This window comes from Cebus imitator, unplaced genomic scaffold (assembly GCF_001604975.1).
Source record: "Cebus imitator isolate Cc_AM_T3 unplaced genomic scaffold, Cebus_imitator-1.0 Scaffold905, whole genome shotgun sequence".
Taxonomy (NCBI): domain Eukaryota; kingdom Metazoa; phylum Chordata; class Mammalia; order Primates; family Cebidae; genus Cebus; species Cebus imitator.
Window position 1 is genome coordinate 226,812 of NW_016108220.1, and position 15,158 is coordinate 241,969.

Genomic DNA, 15,158 nt, shown 5'->3' on the forward strand with positions numbered 1-15,158 from the left:
GAAGCTATAAGAAAGAAGCAAGTAGAAATGTTAGAAATGAAAAAATAGTGATAGAAATTAGAAATGTCTCCAATAGATTCATCAGTAGATCTGACACTGCTGAAGAATGAATGAGTGCACTTGAAGATAGGTCCATATAAATTACCCAACTTAAAATAAGGAAAATAAGTGAGAAAAAAAAGAGCAGATAATCCAAGAACTGTGAGATAATATTTAATGGTCCAACATATGCATAACTGGAATCCCAGAAAGAGAAGACAGAGCAGGCAGAAAAAAATATTTGAAATGATAATGGTGGAGAATTTTCCTGATAGCGATGAAAAACATCAAGGCATAGATCCAAGAAGCTTGGAAAACCCAAGCAGGATTCAACAAGTACAAAAACAACATACACAGTTAGACGCACACTGAGAAAATATCGAAGGCAGCCAGAGGAAAAAGACATCACAACCAAAGAAAGGGATTCGAGTGGACTTCTCATGGGAATGCTACACAAGCAAGCAGAAAGGAGAAAAAGAGCAAAGACAGAAGAACAAATGAAAGAGTGCTGCTGAAATGACAGATTTTAATCCAACCATATCAATAATCATATTAAAAGAAAATGATGTAAACACGCCAATTAAAAAGGATTTTCAGATTGGATTAAAGAAAACACAGGACCCAACCTAATGCTGTGTCATAATGAGTCCGACTTCACCTTTCGATGTTTGAGTCCTGGTGACTTTTAAGCCTCAGCCTTCCCTTGTCACCTCTTGCTGACACCTGGAAAGCTGATAAGAAAGCCTGGGTGCTTCCTCCTTTGGTGCTGGAGGAAAATTCAAAGCTTACCATGAGAAAGCTTACCACAGCCCCAGTACAGAATGCTCACACTGCACCCGGTCATCCTGTCCGAGACAGCATCCCAGAGCTCCCTGAGCCTCAGTGAGGGGAAGCAGCAGCATATTTTTTCCTTTTGGTCCAGAGAGAAGGGGGAGGCACACAGAATAAGGGTCAGCAAGGTGCAGCCCATAGAACAAACCTGTCAGACCGTGGGGTCCTTGAGTCAGGACCAAAGTCAGACTTGTTTTTGGGGCTCCCCAGTAAGTGCTGAGCAATAGGATCTGGTGGATGGATGGAGAACTGCCTGGCCAGACGGATTGGTCCATGGTACCCTTTAAATCTAAAATAACAGTAACAGTAGCAACTAAAAATCACTGCATATTTATTATGTGTTTTATTATAAAGGACTCTCCATATTAACTTAGAGAATCTTCACAGAAAACCTATGAGGGGTTCACTCAGTATCGACCACTTGAACATCAACATGCGACCCAAGAACACTAGGCTGGGAAGTGACAGACAGGACCTGCTATGGAATTTCCCTGTGAAAAAAACAAACAAGCAAAAAGCAACCAAACAAAAAACAAGACAAGACAATGCAGGATGCTCATTCTAACAATTTGGAAGAATTTCAGGACACCAGCAGCACAGCATTAAAGCCACCTGCAGCCCTCCTAGCAGCAGGGCCCTGTAACCACACAGGTTTCAGGCCCAGGAAACTGGCCCTGGTCACAGACAGAGCTGGGATACGAACCTAAGCAGCCTGGATCTAGAGCCTGAGTCTTTACGTGTGAAGCAGTACTGCCTTCTCACCCAGAACAATGTTCGAAAGCCCTGTCTGGGCCAGTCCTGGTCTCTAATTGCAGGAGCCTCATTCTGGCCAAGGGCGCCCACTTGGCAGCCAGTCTCTGCTGCCCCCTCATGGGCAGTGTCAGATAGCCACCCTACTTCTGGGGAAGAGTCAGGACCACAGCCCCAGGGGTCCCTCTTTTCTCACTTGTAGTTCTTGAGAGTAACTGTAGAATGTGCTAGGCTGCAATGTCCTGATGTGGAGGGACTGGCCATAACAGCCCCAGCTCTGTCCCTATCCCTCCCTGGGACCAAGACGTTCTTCGGTACTTCAGCCCAGCATGTCATGGTTCCCCCAAAGGACGAAACCCAGGACGCGCTGTCCTCACAGTCCCGCAGCTGCAGGACAAGCAGCGCATGTGCAGCTAAGACTCCATCTGCCCCAGGCAGCCTTCTGTTGTCCCTTGCTGCCTATGTGTTTGGGTGGGAGTTTCCCATCTCTTATTCCTTCTTCAAACTGAGATTGAATCCCTTCTTGCTACGAGTAATAACGCTGCTTCATAGAGGTGTTAGGTGTGGGTCTGTTGTGTCTCACCAGACCCAGACAGGCTGGGAACCGACCTGTGGTGAACTTGCCTCAGAGTTACAACCTGAGACTTTTGACTGGCCTCTGACATGGGGGCATTCTCGTGGGACTGAGCCCTTAGGCTATCTGGCGCTGTCTCCAGGCAGATGGTGTCAGATGGGACTGCATTAGAGAATTGGTGTGTGGGAAAAGCTCACACATCTGGTGTCAGAGGTATTGAGGTTGTGGGAGCGTGGAGAGGAAAAACAGTTGGGTTTTTTAATTTGCGAGTTTTAGACTGGTCCAGGGAAGAGGAAAGAGGTGGACCATTTGCAGAAAAATGCTAAGTAGATGGACTTTCCTGAACACTTCTGAGATGCCAGGAACTGGGACCGTTTTGTGTTAGACGTTGAGGGGAACCCTGAGTCAGAGGCGTTTAATCTTGGTTTGAAAGAGGAATAAGATTTGGGAAACTCCCACCCAAACAGCCCGTCTGTGATGATGACTGTAGAGGCTGAAAGAGCCAAGAGACCAGTCTTGATGCTGTCTCTGGATGTGTCAGCCCAGGTGTCTGCACCACTATCTAGGGACATTGCTGGGAGCCTGTGCCTGGGGCTGTGGTCCTGACTCTTCCCCAGAAGCAAGGTGGCTATCTAACACTGCCCACGAGGGGGCAGCAGAGACTGGCCGCCAAATGGGCGCCCTTGGCCAGAATGAGGCTCCTGCAATTAGAGACCAGGACTGGCCCAGACAGGGCTTTCAAAGGCTGTTCTGGGTGAGAAGGCAGTACTGCTTCACACGTAAAGACTCAGGCTCTAGATCCAGGCTGCTTAGGTTCGTATCCCAGCTCTGTCTGTGACCAGGGCCAGTTTCCTGGGCCCGAAACCTGTGCAGTCACAGGGCCCTGCTGTCAGGAGGGCTACAGGTGGCTTTAACGCTGTGCTGCTGGTTCCTGAAATTCTTCAGAATTGTTAGAATAAGCATCCTGCATTGTTTTTGTTTTTTATTTTTGTTTTTGTTTTGCACAGCAAATTCCACAGCCGTTCATTTTAGTCCGGTCTTCTTGGGCCTCGTGTTGACGTCACATGATTGATACCAAGTGAACCGTTCATAGGGTTTCTGTGAAGACTCTCTGAGTTAATATGGAGAGTGTTTATAATAAAACACATCATAACTATGCAGTGACTTTTACTTACTACTATTACTGCTATTATTTATTTATTTATTTATTTTATGTTTGTGACTGAGTTTCGCTCATGTGGCCCAGGCTGGAGTGCAAAGGCACGATTTTGGCTCACTGCAAGCTCTTCCTCCTGGATTCAAGCAATTCTCCCACCTCAGCCTTCCGAGTAGCTGGGATTATAGGCACCCACCACCATGCCCAGCTAATTTTTGTACTTTTAGTAGAGATGGGGTTTTACCATGTTGGTCAGGCTAGTATTGAACTCCTGACCTCAGGTGATCCTCCCCTCAGCCTCCCATAATGCTGGGATTGCAAGCGTGAGCCACTGAGCCTGGACTATTGCTGCCATTATTATAGATTTCAAGAGTACCATGGACTGATCATCAAAGGCCAATGTGCACTTCCCTGGGTACAGATCCAACTGCTTAGCAGCTCTCAGTCCATCCAGGTCCCATTGCCCACCACTTATTGGGGAGCCCCAAAGCAAGGTTGACATTGGTCCTGATCCAAGGATCCCAGGGTCTGCAGGTTTGGCCTGTGGACTGCACCTTGCTGACCCCTGATCTGTAGTGTCTCCTCTTCTCTCTGGACCAAAAGGAAAACATATGCTGTTTCCTACCCTCGCTGAGGCTCAGGGAGCTCTGGGATGCTGTCTTGGACAGGATGACCAGATGTGGTATGAGGATTCTGCACTGGGGCTGTGGTAAGCTTTCTCACAGCAAGCTTTGAATTTTCCTTCAGTACCAAAAAGGAAGCACCCAGGCCTTCTCAGCTTTCCAGGTGTCAGCAAGAGGGGACAAGGGAACGCTGAGGCTTAAAAGCCGTCAGTAGTCAAACATCAAATAGTGAAGTCAAACTCATTATGACGCAGCATATGGTTGGGTCTTGGATTTTCTTTAATCCAATCTGAAAATCCTTTTTAATTGGTGTGTTTACATCATTTTTGTTTAACATAATTATTGATATGGTTGGATTAAAATCTGTCGTTTCAGCAGTACTTTTTCATTTGCTCCTGTGTCTTTGCTCTCCTGTCTGCTTGCTTGTGTAGTATTTAGGATTTCATGTTATCTCTGCTATTGCATTCTTATTCATATCTCTTTTTAAAAATCTTTATTGGTTTTCCTGAGTATACAATATACATATTTTATTAATCACCTTTTACCTTCAGACAATAAATTACCAATTACACAAAGTGTAAGAATCTTACAAAAGTCTACTTCAAATGCCTATCTCTTGTCTTTCGTATTATTTTTGTCATATATTTTGTTCTTACCTATGCTTTAAATTCACAGTTCATTGGTGCTATTTTTGTTTTAAACAGTAATTAAATATAAGTAAAAATATATTACCTTTATTTTAAAGTTGTCTGTAGAGCTTCACTTCTTTGATAAAGATCCAAGTTTTTGTCCTGTATTATATACTATCTATGTATATACAGAATTTTCTTTCATACTTTTTGTAACACAGATGTGATAATTATAAATTCTGTCTGTTGCTCATCTGAAAGCTCTTTTCCCCTCTATTTTTGAACAGTATTTTTGCTGGATATAAAATTCTGGGTTGAGAGATTTTTTTCCTTTGAATATTTTAAAGGTGTCATTCCATTATTTTATGGTTTGCATAGTTTCCAGTGAGACGTCTGCTCTAATCCTTTGCTTTGTATGCAGTGTCCTTTTTTTCTGGCTGCCTTCAATATTTTCTCAGTGTGTGTCTAACTGTGTGTGTTGTTTTTGTAGCTGTTGAATCCTGCTTGGGTTTTCTGAGCTTCTTGGATCTATGCCTTGATGTTTTTCATCACTATCAGGAAATTTCTCCACTATTATCTTTTCAAATATTTTTTTTCTCCCTGCTCTGTCTTCTCTTTCTAGGATTCCAGTTATGCATATGTTGGACCATTAGATATTATCTCACAGTTCTTGGATTATCTGGGTTTTTTTCACTCATTTTAAGTTGGGTAATTTATATGGACCTATCTACAAGTGCACTCATTCATTCCTCACCTGTGTCGGATCTACTGATGAATCCATTGGAGACATTTCTCATATCTGTCACTACTTTTTTCATTTCTAGCGTTTCTATTTGCTTCTTTCTTACAGCCTCTACCTCTCTGCTGAAACTACCCATCTGTTCATGTAAGCATTCCATATAGTTATTTTAAATTTCCAATCTGTTAGTCTAACACCTAGGTTATCTCTGAATCTGGTTCCGTTGATTGCTTTGCCTGTCTCTCTCTCTCTCTCTCTCTCTCTCTCTCACTCACTCACTCTAAGGGATGCTGTCTCACCATGATGCCATGGCTAGAGTGCAGGTGGCTATTCATAGGTACAATTACAGTGCACTATAGCCTTGAACAGACAGATTCAAGCAATCCTCCTGCATCAGCCGCCTAAGTAGCTGGGAATACAGGCATGCATTCCTGTGCACAACTGCTTTGTCTCTTGTTAATAGGTTTTGTCTCCTTTTTAAGGTTTGCGATTTTGAATACAATGCTTGATATCATGAATAAGAAAGCAGAAATTGAAGTAAGTAGCATCAGTGACAGGAAATGGGCATACCCTTTCTTCTGCTGCGAGACTGACGTGTGTGTGTGTGTGTGTGTGTGTGTGTGTGTGTGTGTGTGTTTGTATACCTGTATTTCAAGTGAGATGAGCAGGGAATAGTTTCGTTGCTATGTTTATCTTAAATGAACCATCTGCTTCAAATGCTTCCAGTGCTACCTTGTGCTGGTTCTAGTGTGCTTGTGTAAGCACTGGTTTTCTGAAGTTTTTTTGATGTCCCATTCCACCCTCAGCTTTAGGCCTGTCCTGTGCACCTGCTCTTCTGAGAGGGTCTTTCTGCATGCCTTCTCTCCTCAGCATAGATTTCTGTTACCTGGGGCTTGGTAACTCCATAGTAGCAGTGAGGAGTGCCTTCTCTTGTCCTGGTCCAGCCTCAACGTTAGACAGGACCTCTGTTTGTTGGTGTTGGAGATGGGGCCTTCTCAGAGATATTGACCATCCCCAGCAGTAAAAGACCAATTATCTGAGCTCAAGATGATTCCCTGTCCCTCTCCCAGGAGTCTAGAGTTTTTAAATGTTCCTTATCTTCAACCTCAATATGTCTCTGCCAGTGCCTTGAGGAAGACAAGATTTACCGGCCATTCACCATTGGTTGAAGGATTTTGTTCTTTAGGGGTGAAGGGTGTGAGCAGGGCTCATGCCTGTGCCCCTGAAGGCAGGCTTTCTCCAGCCTTACCATCTACCCCAATATTTCTCCTGGGTACCTGATAGATGTCCATGGAGTAGAGTCTGTGACGGTGTGAACTCCTCCTTGTGTCTGTGGCTCCCAGAGATTTAATACTCTCACAGTGGCCCACACCTGGCCTTCAGCACTGATTAAAATTCATAGTATTTCAGCTTGTTATGGTCACCCCATCTCCTGCCTGCAGGTGAGAGGTAAGACAGAGTTCACATTCCATCCCTCCCCCCAAGTTCTTGTCTTCCCTTCAATTTCAGGGTAATCACATGCCTTACAGCTTCAGCTCTTTGGTGCATGAAAAGTTATGATTCGCAGGACAATCCAGCATTCACTTGCTGTGAAGGCAGGAGCAACAGGCTTTAGAACTTTCTACATCCTAGGAGAATGCAGAAATCATCCATGGGATTCTGAGAAACACTCTATGAAAAGGACCCTCTGGAGACTTACTCCAAAGTGGTCACTACCCGCACCAGGAGTGGTCCAGGCTACAGAGGGAATTTTGACCAGCTGATGGAAAAGATAGGCTCATAGGGGTCACTGGGAGGCTATCGTACATATTCAGGCAGATGTTTCAGGCCTATGCAAGGGTAAGTAAGGGCCACGCAACAATGCCACAGGATCACCTCGGAACATGTTCTTCTTTCCCTGATCTAGGCTCATTCTCAGCCTGGGCCACCTCCACCTGCACAAGCAGCTCCAAATGGAGGGTAGGGATGCGGCACTCCGGCCATCCCAAATCCTACTGTTGGATATTGCCGGCTGCCAGAAACATGCAGGAGGCTCGAAGCTCCCCTGAGCACCATCCGTGGCCCAGCCCTAAGGGCTCTACTTGTCCTGAGGCCAAGCCATCCCCAGCAAAGCCACCTTCCTTCTCACATTGCCTCTTTCATCATCATTCTATCTCTAGGAGGATGGATGAATCTCCAGTCCAAGACACAAACACTGATTTTGCCTCCAAAAGATCCTTTATTCCCAAAGCTGAGGTCACAAATACAAAACTTGCTCCTTTATGGCCTCTGCCTCCTCCACCTCCCCCGCCACCAGACAATTCTCCAGCCATGGTAAGATGCCTTCTTAACCTGCAATCTCTTTAACAAAAGACCCCATTCTTGGCTCCTCCAGGCTCCTGACGCTGGCTGGACATCCCATTCACAGCTCAATGTGTTCTGTCTGGGGTGGCTTCTCCACCACCTTCTTGCCAAAGAGGTTAGTCCAGAAAGACACTTCCTTGTCCTTCAGCTTCTGGGCCGCCTGGGTGTTGGCACCAATCTGTAGGTACCCTTCCTTCTGGTTGTACTCTGGCCAGTGGGGCAGCCCTTCCCCATTGGGGTTTCTGAAACAGAATCAAATAGGAATGCCCCAAAACTGCTATGTGATCCCAACAATCCTCTGAGATGTGGTGAGGATGCCCAAGCTTATCTGTCAAGAGGCTTGTATACCTCCAGAGATGGGGAGCTCACTATCTCCTGGGGTGGCCTATCCATTTTTAGAGAGCTCTCATTGTCAGAGAGCCATGGTCACAGGGTCAGGAGTTTGATCACTAGAACCTTAGAAGCTGCCCCTTCCCGATAGGCGTCTTCTGTCCCCCCACCCTCACCAGCCCCGCTCCGTCTTTGCCACCAGCCTCACCCATTGCGAGCAAAGTTGGCCCAGAATTTCATCACCATCTTGCTAAGTCTGATCTCCTCTTCAGAGCCGCCCTCTGTTAGGAAGAAGAAAAAAAGCATTTGTTACTCAGAGTGTGGTCCGCGGTCCTGCAGCAGCATCATCATGTACCAGCCAGGTAGAAGCACATTTTTGGCCCATGCACCACATCCGCTGAGCTGAACTCTGCACTCAAGAAGACGCTGGTGGATTTAAGAGCACTTTACCTTTGAGCATGGCTGACCTAGGGCTCAGCAATGGCATATGTGATTCCATGTGCTGGCTGCCTTTGCCTCCCGTGACCCTCACCTGCCTCCTCCCTGCTCGGGATCACAGGCAATGCCACACCCCAGGGTTTCCTCTACAGCAGCCCCACCTCCCAGGGTCGCTCTGTCTTGGAACTTTTCTCCCTCCCTGGCACACACCCACAATTCATATTCTGAAAAATAACAGAGCTCAAGGCTCCTTGGGGTGCACAACTGGGAGAGGCCCAGAGGCGCTGATGCGTCCAGAGCAGCTGCGGGGTGAGTCCCATGTGATCTGTAACTGCTGAGAGTTAAGGTTTAGAAGACATTGTGGAAGGATTCTTTTAAATGTTGTGTAATGTAAACTAAAAACAAAATCCTGACACCTCCAACTGACTGAACAGAACCCCTCAGGGCTAAGGGGAGCCCAAAAAACCCTACACTGAGTTCCCGCCTGGGAACGGACAGGAGGTCAGACACATCTCACAGTACTCCCTCCCTTTTGTGATTTAGACACCACCGACCAGCATCAGCAATAAAATGAAGGTCATCAATCGGACAGATCACGCTCTTTGTGACAATAAGACACCAAATTAAAAACAAGACCTAAGGCCACGCTGGGCAGGTGTTCAGGCCTGCATCTGCGCCCTTAAAAAATCGACTTTGTTCTCACTGCCATGAGGTGCTTCTGTTTCTCTATCAGCTAAACTAGCACTTTCCTGGAATTAATCAAAATGTAAACAGTTACAACAGCTGCTGCTTGGAGACGCGGACAAACAGCCCTGCCCGGACAAACAGCCCTGCCCGGCCGGTCTTTGATTGCGTAAGAGACTAATTTCAGTAACTTTCTCCAGATGAGAAGACAACCAACCGTGGACTGGACTTGGCCAGTGTACAGAGGCTGCTCAGTTGCTGGGCTTTGTGTTCTGAGAAGACCTTTTGACTTATAGACCCTAATTGTAAAACATTTAAATACATTTAAATATTAAGTCTTCACCCCATGACCCATAGGTCATGTTACATGCAAGTTTGTTTAATACATGTGGGATCAGGACTGTCTTTATGAATATTCATTCCTTCCACTGCAACCTGTTGAACATGTGTGTTTAGCCAACCCATTCACATAAAGCTCCTACCCAACCCCTCCTCCTTCGATGATGAGCCTATGTCTGGATTTGGCTGGAGTCACCTTCACAGCCTGTGGGATGGCCACCTTGCCAACTGTAAACAATACCAAAAATAAAGTCTGCTCTCCTACTCCAAATTCATACATCCTGTGATTTCTAAATTAAGAATTATTATCTGTATTAAATCTAAAGGTTTATGAGTTTTTGTTAGGGACAGACAGAAAGAGAAACAGACACACATTAGACCTGACTCAGGGCTAACACCAATGCTAACCTCCCCCTCACATTCTGGGCCCTCCTGGGAGAGGGAAATTGATTGGTGGCTTCTCAACCTAGAGCAGGGCCCTGCATGTGTCCTATTGCCTGTCTTGTTGATGTCACAGGCCAGGATTCTTAGCGTCTGTGGCAGAGGGCACATGAATACACATCCTCCCTCACCTGTTAGAGCAGGAGGAAGCTGGGGACAGCCCACTGACATTCAACCCTGTTACAGTGAATCCTTTAGGAGACATCCCACCTGTCTTGATGTCACAGGCCATGATTCTGAGTTTCTGTGCATAGGGGATATGAATTAACATCCTCCTTCACGTGTGTTACAGAGGGAGAAAGCCAGGAGCTACCCAATGACATTCAACAGTGTCATAGTAATCAGGAAACTAAGACCAGGAGAGGACAAACTTGCTGCAGGCCACTACACCAAGACTGGAACCCAGATCTCCTAACTCCAATCTCAGGGCCAGCAAGGAGCCATTACCTTTTAAAATTGGGGCCCCAAAAACAGAGAAGATCTCGTCCCCATGGTCTCCTACCACCGTCTTGGGTTTCAGGTCTGATGAGAAGCTTGGACGATACCGAAACTCATACATGTAGGTGGGTACTCCAGCATCTGAGAAGACAAGGATTCATGGACAGTTCATGTGGCCTGACACACACCTGGAGGCTACCAAGGTCTCCAGCCCTGCAGGAAACCCCTGATATCAGCACAGTAGAGAAACAGAGTCGCAGGAGAGCTCAGTGACGTGCTCCGGGCTGCACAGCTGGTTGAGGTGGAAACGGAATTGGAGCCAGGTGTTTGTTCAGTGAATGAATGTTGAATGAATGAATGAGGAAACCCTGGGTCAATTCATTTCAATAACTGCCTTTCCAGGGACACTGGCTCAGCCGTGTAAACCCCTTTGCCTGCTGGCGCATTCTCACACGAGACAATCTCTCTACAGCTGGTTACACGGGATGTCATTCGTTGATAGCAGACTCGCGTTCATTCACTGGGATGACATCTCCACCCTGACAGGTGTCTTCTGTTCTGCCTAGTTTTGAGCATTTCCAGTGTTTTTCTCACCCTTTCTGAGAAGACTCAAGCAAATCCAAGTTGCTTGTCTGAATGTGCGGCTATTTAAATACAAACATATGCGGAGCGTGAACAACCCGTCTCTTGTGTCTGAGGAATCTGCACACTCAGCGCTTTATCTCTCACTCTGCCCACGTGCCTCGCTGCCTACCTGGCCTGGGAGTGTTAAGGTGTTAAGGCATTAAAGTGGTGGCAGAGAAGAGAAGGGGCTGAGCAAGGGTGACCCTGCCTCTCCCCTGCCCTGTCTCCTTCTCCTCTGCCTTCCTCTCCCACCAGCAAAGCTCTCCAGTCCCAGCCCCAAGAAGATGCCAGGTTCCTAATGATTGGCTCATTGGAGCCACAGATCGCTGCTCCTTCAGGGCTTCTTTGTGGGTCACCCAGCCCTGTGACTCAGCATTTTGCATTTACCACATTGTGTATAATTTAAAAATCAGTTTTAAAATGAATTTTAAAAATCAAATTTAAAATAGCACTCATAACTCTACCACTCAGGGAATGCTGTTGAAAAATTTTAGCATATGTCTCTTTTATATATATAAACTTGGGATGATATTATATATGTTATTTTGAAATATACTGCCATCACTTAAAAAAATTTTTTTTTGTAGAGATGGGGTTTCACTATGTTACCCTGGCTGATCTTTAAATTCTAGGCTCTCGCAATCCTCGGATCTCAGCCACTCAAAGTGCTGAGATTATAGGCATGAGCCACCACCTCCAGCCGTCATTTTTTAACATCCTTAAATATTCATCCACAGAAGGATTTACCAATAGGGCCTTACACCACACCCCACATGTGTCATTTTCATGTGAAAAAGAACAATCCATTTACTCATCTTTGTCAGCCTCCTTCACTGCACTCTTGGCTCAGCAGGAAGCGTGGTTTGGAAGAAGCCATCCTCTGTGGCTCTGTAATCCACCTGTTAAATGGCTGCTTCAAGGTCAAGCAAAAAGTGCTTAAAGGAGGGTTTGACCTTGCCTTTGCCACTCAGACATTTTCCAGAGGAACTCAGAGTCAACCACAGAGGAAAGAGCTTTCGTGAATGAGGGAACTTATTATAGGCAGCATGCTGCCCAAAACCTACTTTGTAAAAACTCTTTGGCTAAAGTGACTGATGTTCATACAATTCCTACAGTCACAACACAAGTCTTCAGAGAAAACTAGGGTACAGATTTGGGTAATGACAGTTAGGCACCATAAGAGAAGCAGAGACAGTGAGAGGGCTCGTCATGAAAAACATGCAAATTAAAACAGGGTGAAGTGCTTCTTTTTGGTGGGGACAAATTGGCAGCATTAACTTTTAGACTTAGTATCCCAAATGAAAAACGGAATTAGAAAATTCACATTCTTATGCACTGAAATGCAATTTTGCAATATTTGCCAAGAGTTCTAAAACGTTTCTGTGGTCCAGACTAGTTATTCACTTCTAAAAATAATCCTAAGAAAATTATTAGACATGTGGTTAGAGACTTATGAACATTAGGCTGAGCATAATGTTATTGTAGCATCAGAATGTGAGCAGCCAGGCTAAATGTCTAATAGGTAGGAATATCAAAGTCAATTTCATACAGTCATTTCATGGAATGAGGGATCTTTTGATGAGTTCGTATCAACATTCAGAAAATCCTCACGACATAGTATTCTATGAAAGAAAGCAAAATACAAAATTGATTTTTAAAATATATAGGACATGGAAAACCTTTAGAAGAAAACACAAAAAATTATAGCACTTGCCTCCATGTAGCAGAATTATGAGTGACACCTAGTTTCTTCTTTATGTGTTTCCATATTTTTGAAACTTTCTACAATTTAACATATTAACTTTATATTTAGAAATGGTCTTTTCATCAAAAAGAGTGAGACACAGCAAAAAGTGAAAGTTGATAAGACCTGTGTAGCAAAAATAAAAATAAAAACCCCTGAACAGAAAGTCATGGGAAATCAGATGAAAAATACAAGTTCAGTATTGCTTAAACCATCAAAAGATGGAGATGGGAACACTATATATAAATCAGATGCAGAGCATGGGGCAAAGCCAAGTTTACAAAAGAACAGATCAACTCCAGTGGTCCCGGTTAAAAGGTTTTATCAGGACCCCGTGAAGAAGTGAGAGTTAATGAGCGCCTGTATCTTCCTGTGCAAAGGTGTGTCTGGGCACCTGCTAGATCAGCTTTAGCTAGTTTTTATCATGCTTATGATGTTCCACATTTAAAAACCCTTCCAGCATGGTTAGAGAGAGGACATTTCCTGTCTTGCAAACTAGGTGAGTGAGAGTTGGAAGAAAAAGAGTTCTGTGAACCTCCTCTAGCCGGCACCCAGGAGAAGATGCTCCTCTCTAGAGAGCTCATGGATCCCTAACCTCATGCCCAATCCACACAGCCTTGGGTCAGTGATTGGCACCCAGGATAGTACATTCCTCTCTAAGTGAGTTCATGCATCCCTAACCTCATCACCCACTCACACTGCCTTGGGTCAGTGGTAGAAGGTCCTGCATAGACCCTGCCCTGGCCCTCTGGCTGCCTGTTCCTACGCACACTAAGATGCACAAAAGCCAGCCTCAGACATTGCCCTCCTCTAGACCAGCAACCCCACACCTGCTATGGCTCCTCCTTTTGGCCTGCTTGGTCCTGGACAACCCTCTGGTTCCTGTGCAGAGGTCCCACTCTTTCCCCAGCTCCAATACTTAACAAACTTGTTGGCAGCAAGCTTGGACCTTAAAAAACCTTCCACAATTCATCTTTCAATATTTGTCCTACAGCAGCCCTATGTCCCGCGATAACTCCAGGCATAGAGCCCTTGCAGCAGATGCTGTCAGTGTCTCACCCATATCCCCTATTTCTGGGCATGCCAGCCTGACTTCCACCTCCAGCATCTGTAGCTCCTGGCCTGAGGCCTTTGTCTTGGTCACAAGAGACCAGTCTGTCATTGTGTTTAGCAGGTCAAAGTCACAGGGAATTAACAACTCCTTAGAACAACCTTCAACCAATGACAAGTGGAAGCTGGTGGATAAATACCCTGGCTCCCTTGCTGCTCAGATGGGAAGCACCTGAGCACTGTTTTCTCCATGTTTCCTTGGATTTCCCAGGTCCAGTTGTCCACAGTGGATACTCCCTTGGCAATGCATCATGGATTGGATTCCATCTCTTTCCTCTCTCACTTCCCCACCTCCCCACTGCTGTTATCTGGGATCATCACCTTACAAAACCACTTGCCTCTGGATTTTTTTTTCTCAGTCTGCTATAGGCATAAACCAAAATAGGACAGCATCTCACCCCATGCCATATGGAATCAGCCTTTGAGGCCTAACCCTTGGCTGTTTCCATGTCTGTCTATGCTGGGAGGTAGGCGGGTCAGATGCAGAAGTTGGTGTGGTTCGTGTCCCTCCCCTGTTCGACCTCTGGGACTCACCTCTGTGGTTTCGGGCCACAATCACAGATGGGACACCAAACATCACATCCCCCACCAAGTCCAGGAAGAGGTCTTTCTTTTTGACAGGGTCATCTGTTCCTCCTAAGTACTTCTCAGTGGCTTCTGGAATGAGTTCCTTAGGAATTTTCTGAAATAGATCAATAAAGTGACCATCACTTCCTGGTGAGTGATGCAGCATCTCCAGCCCACCAGGAAGGATTGCCTCAATGGTAAACCTCACAGGTCCTGTGCAACTCCCCCCCAGGGTGGGAAGTGAAGTGGGAAGGGTGAAAAGATAGGGGAGACACCGAGGCCCCAGTCTTCCTTCTGCCATTGAATTTCTCTGTGATTTGAGGCAAGTCCTCGTTCCTCTTTGGGTCTCAGACAATTCCATGATTCCTCCACTCTTACAACACTGGAATAGGAGTTCCACAAGAGTGACATGGCTGTCTTCTGGTCCAGTTTCCCTTCAGAGAGTTGATAGCCCATCAACTGTTTAAAAAAAAAAAGTTAAGCATTTAGGGATTTAGGGATCATTGCGAATTAATGAGAAGAAACAAACTGACCAACAAATCAAACCAAGGCAGTCTGAAGGTCCTCTAATTTTGTTGGGCTTTCAGGGACATGGGTCTTTACTGAAATGGGCAAAATCCGTGACTCAAATGGGCTTATATCCAGAAACTCGAGCATTGCAGAGATTACCAAAAAAAAAAAATTGGAGGAGCTGCACCAGTGTTTTGCTGTGTGTGTGTGTGTGTGTGTGTGTGTGTGTGTGTGTGTGTGTGTGTCAGG

At 45.6% G+C, this 15,158-nt stretch overlaps 1 protein-coding gene across 1 annotated transcript in view; it reads right to left on the bottom strand.

The window, feature by feature from the left end:
• Positions 1–7,543: 7,543 nt before the first annotated feature.
• LOC108298172 (liver carboxylesterase 1) overlaps positions 7,544–15,158 on the bottom strand; it is a gene marked incomplete at its 5' end in the record, with an annotated part of 28,679 nt that continues 21,064 nt past the window's right edge. Inside the window, 5 exons of the mRNA XM_037735684.1 lie at positions 7,544–7,926; positions 8,223–8,295; positions 10,364–10,495; positions 14,367–14,514; positions 14,778–14,864. Coding sequence (XP_037591612.1) covers positions 7,743–7,926; positions 8,223–8,295; positions 10,364–10,495; positions 14,367–14,514; positions 14,778–14,864 — 624 coding nt within the window. The remainder of the gene's footprint in view (positions 7,927–8,222; positions 8,296–10,363; positions 10,496–14,366; positions 14,515–14,777; positions 14,865–15,158) is intronic.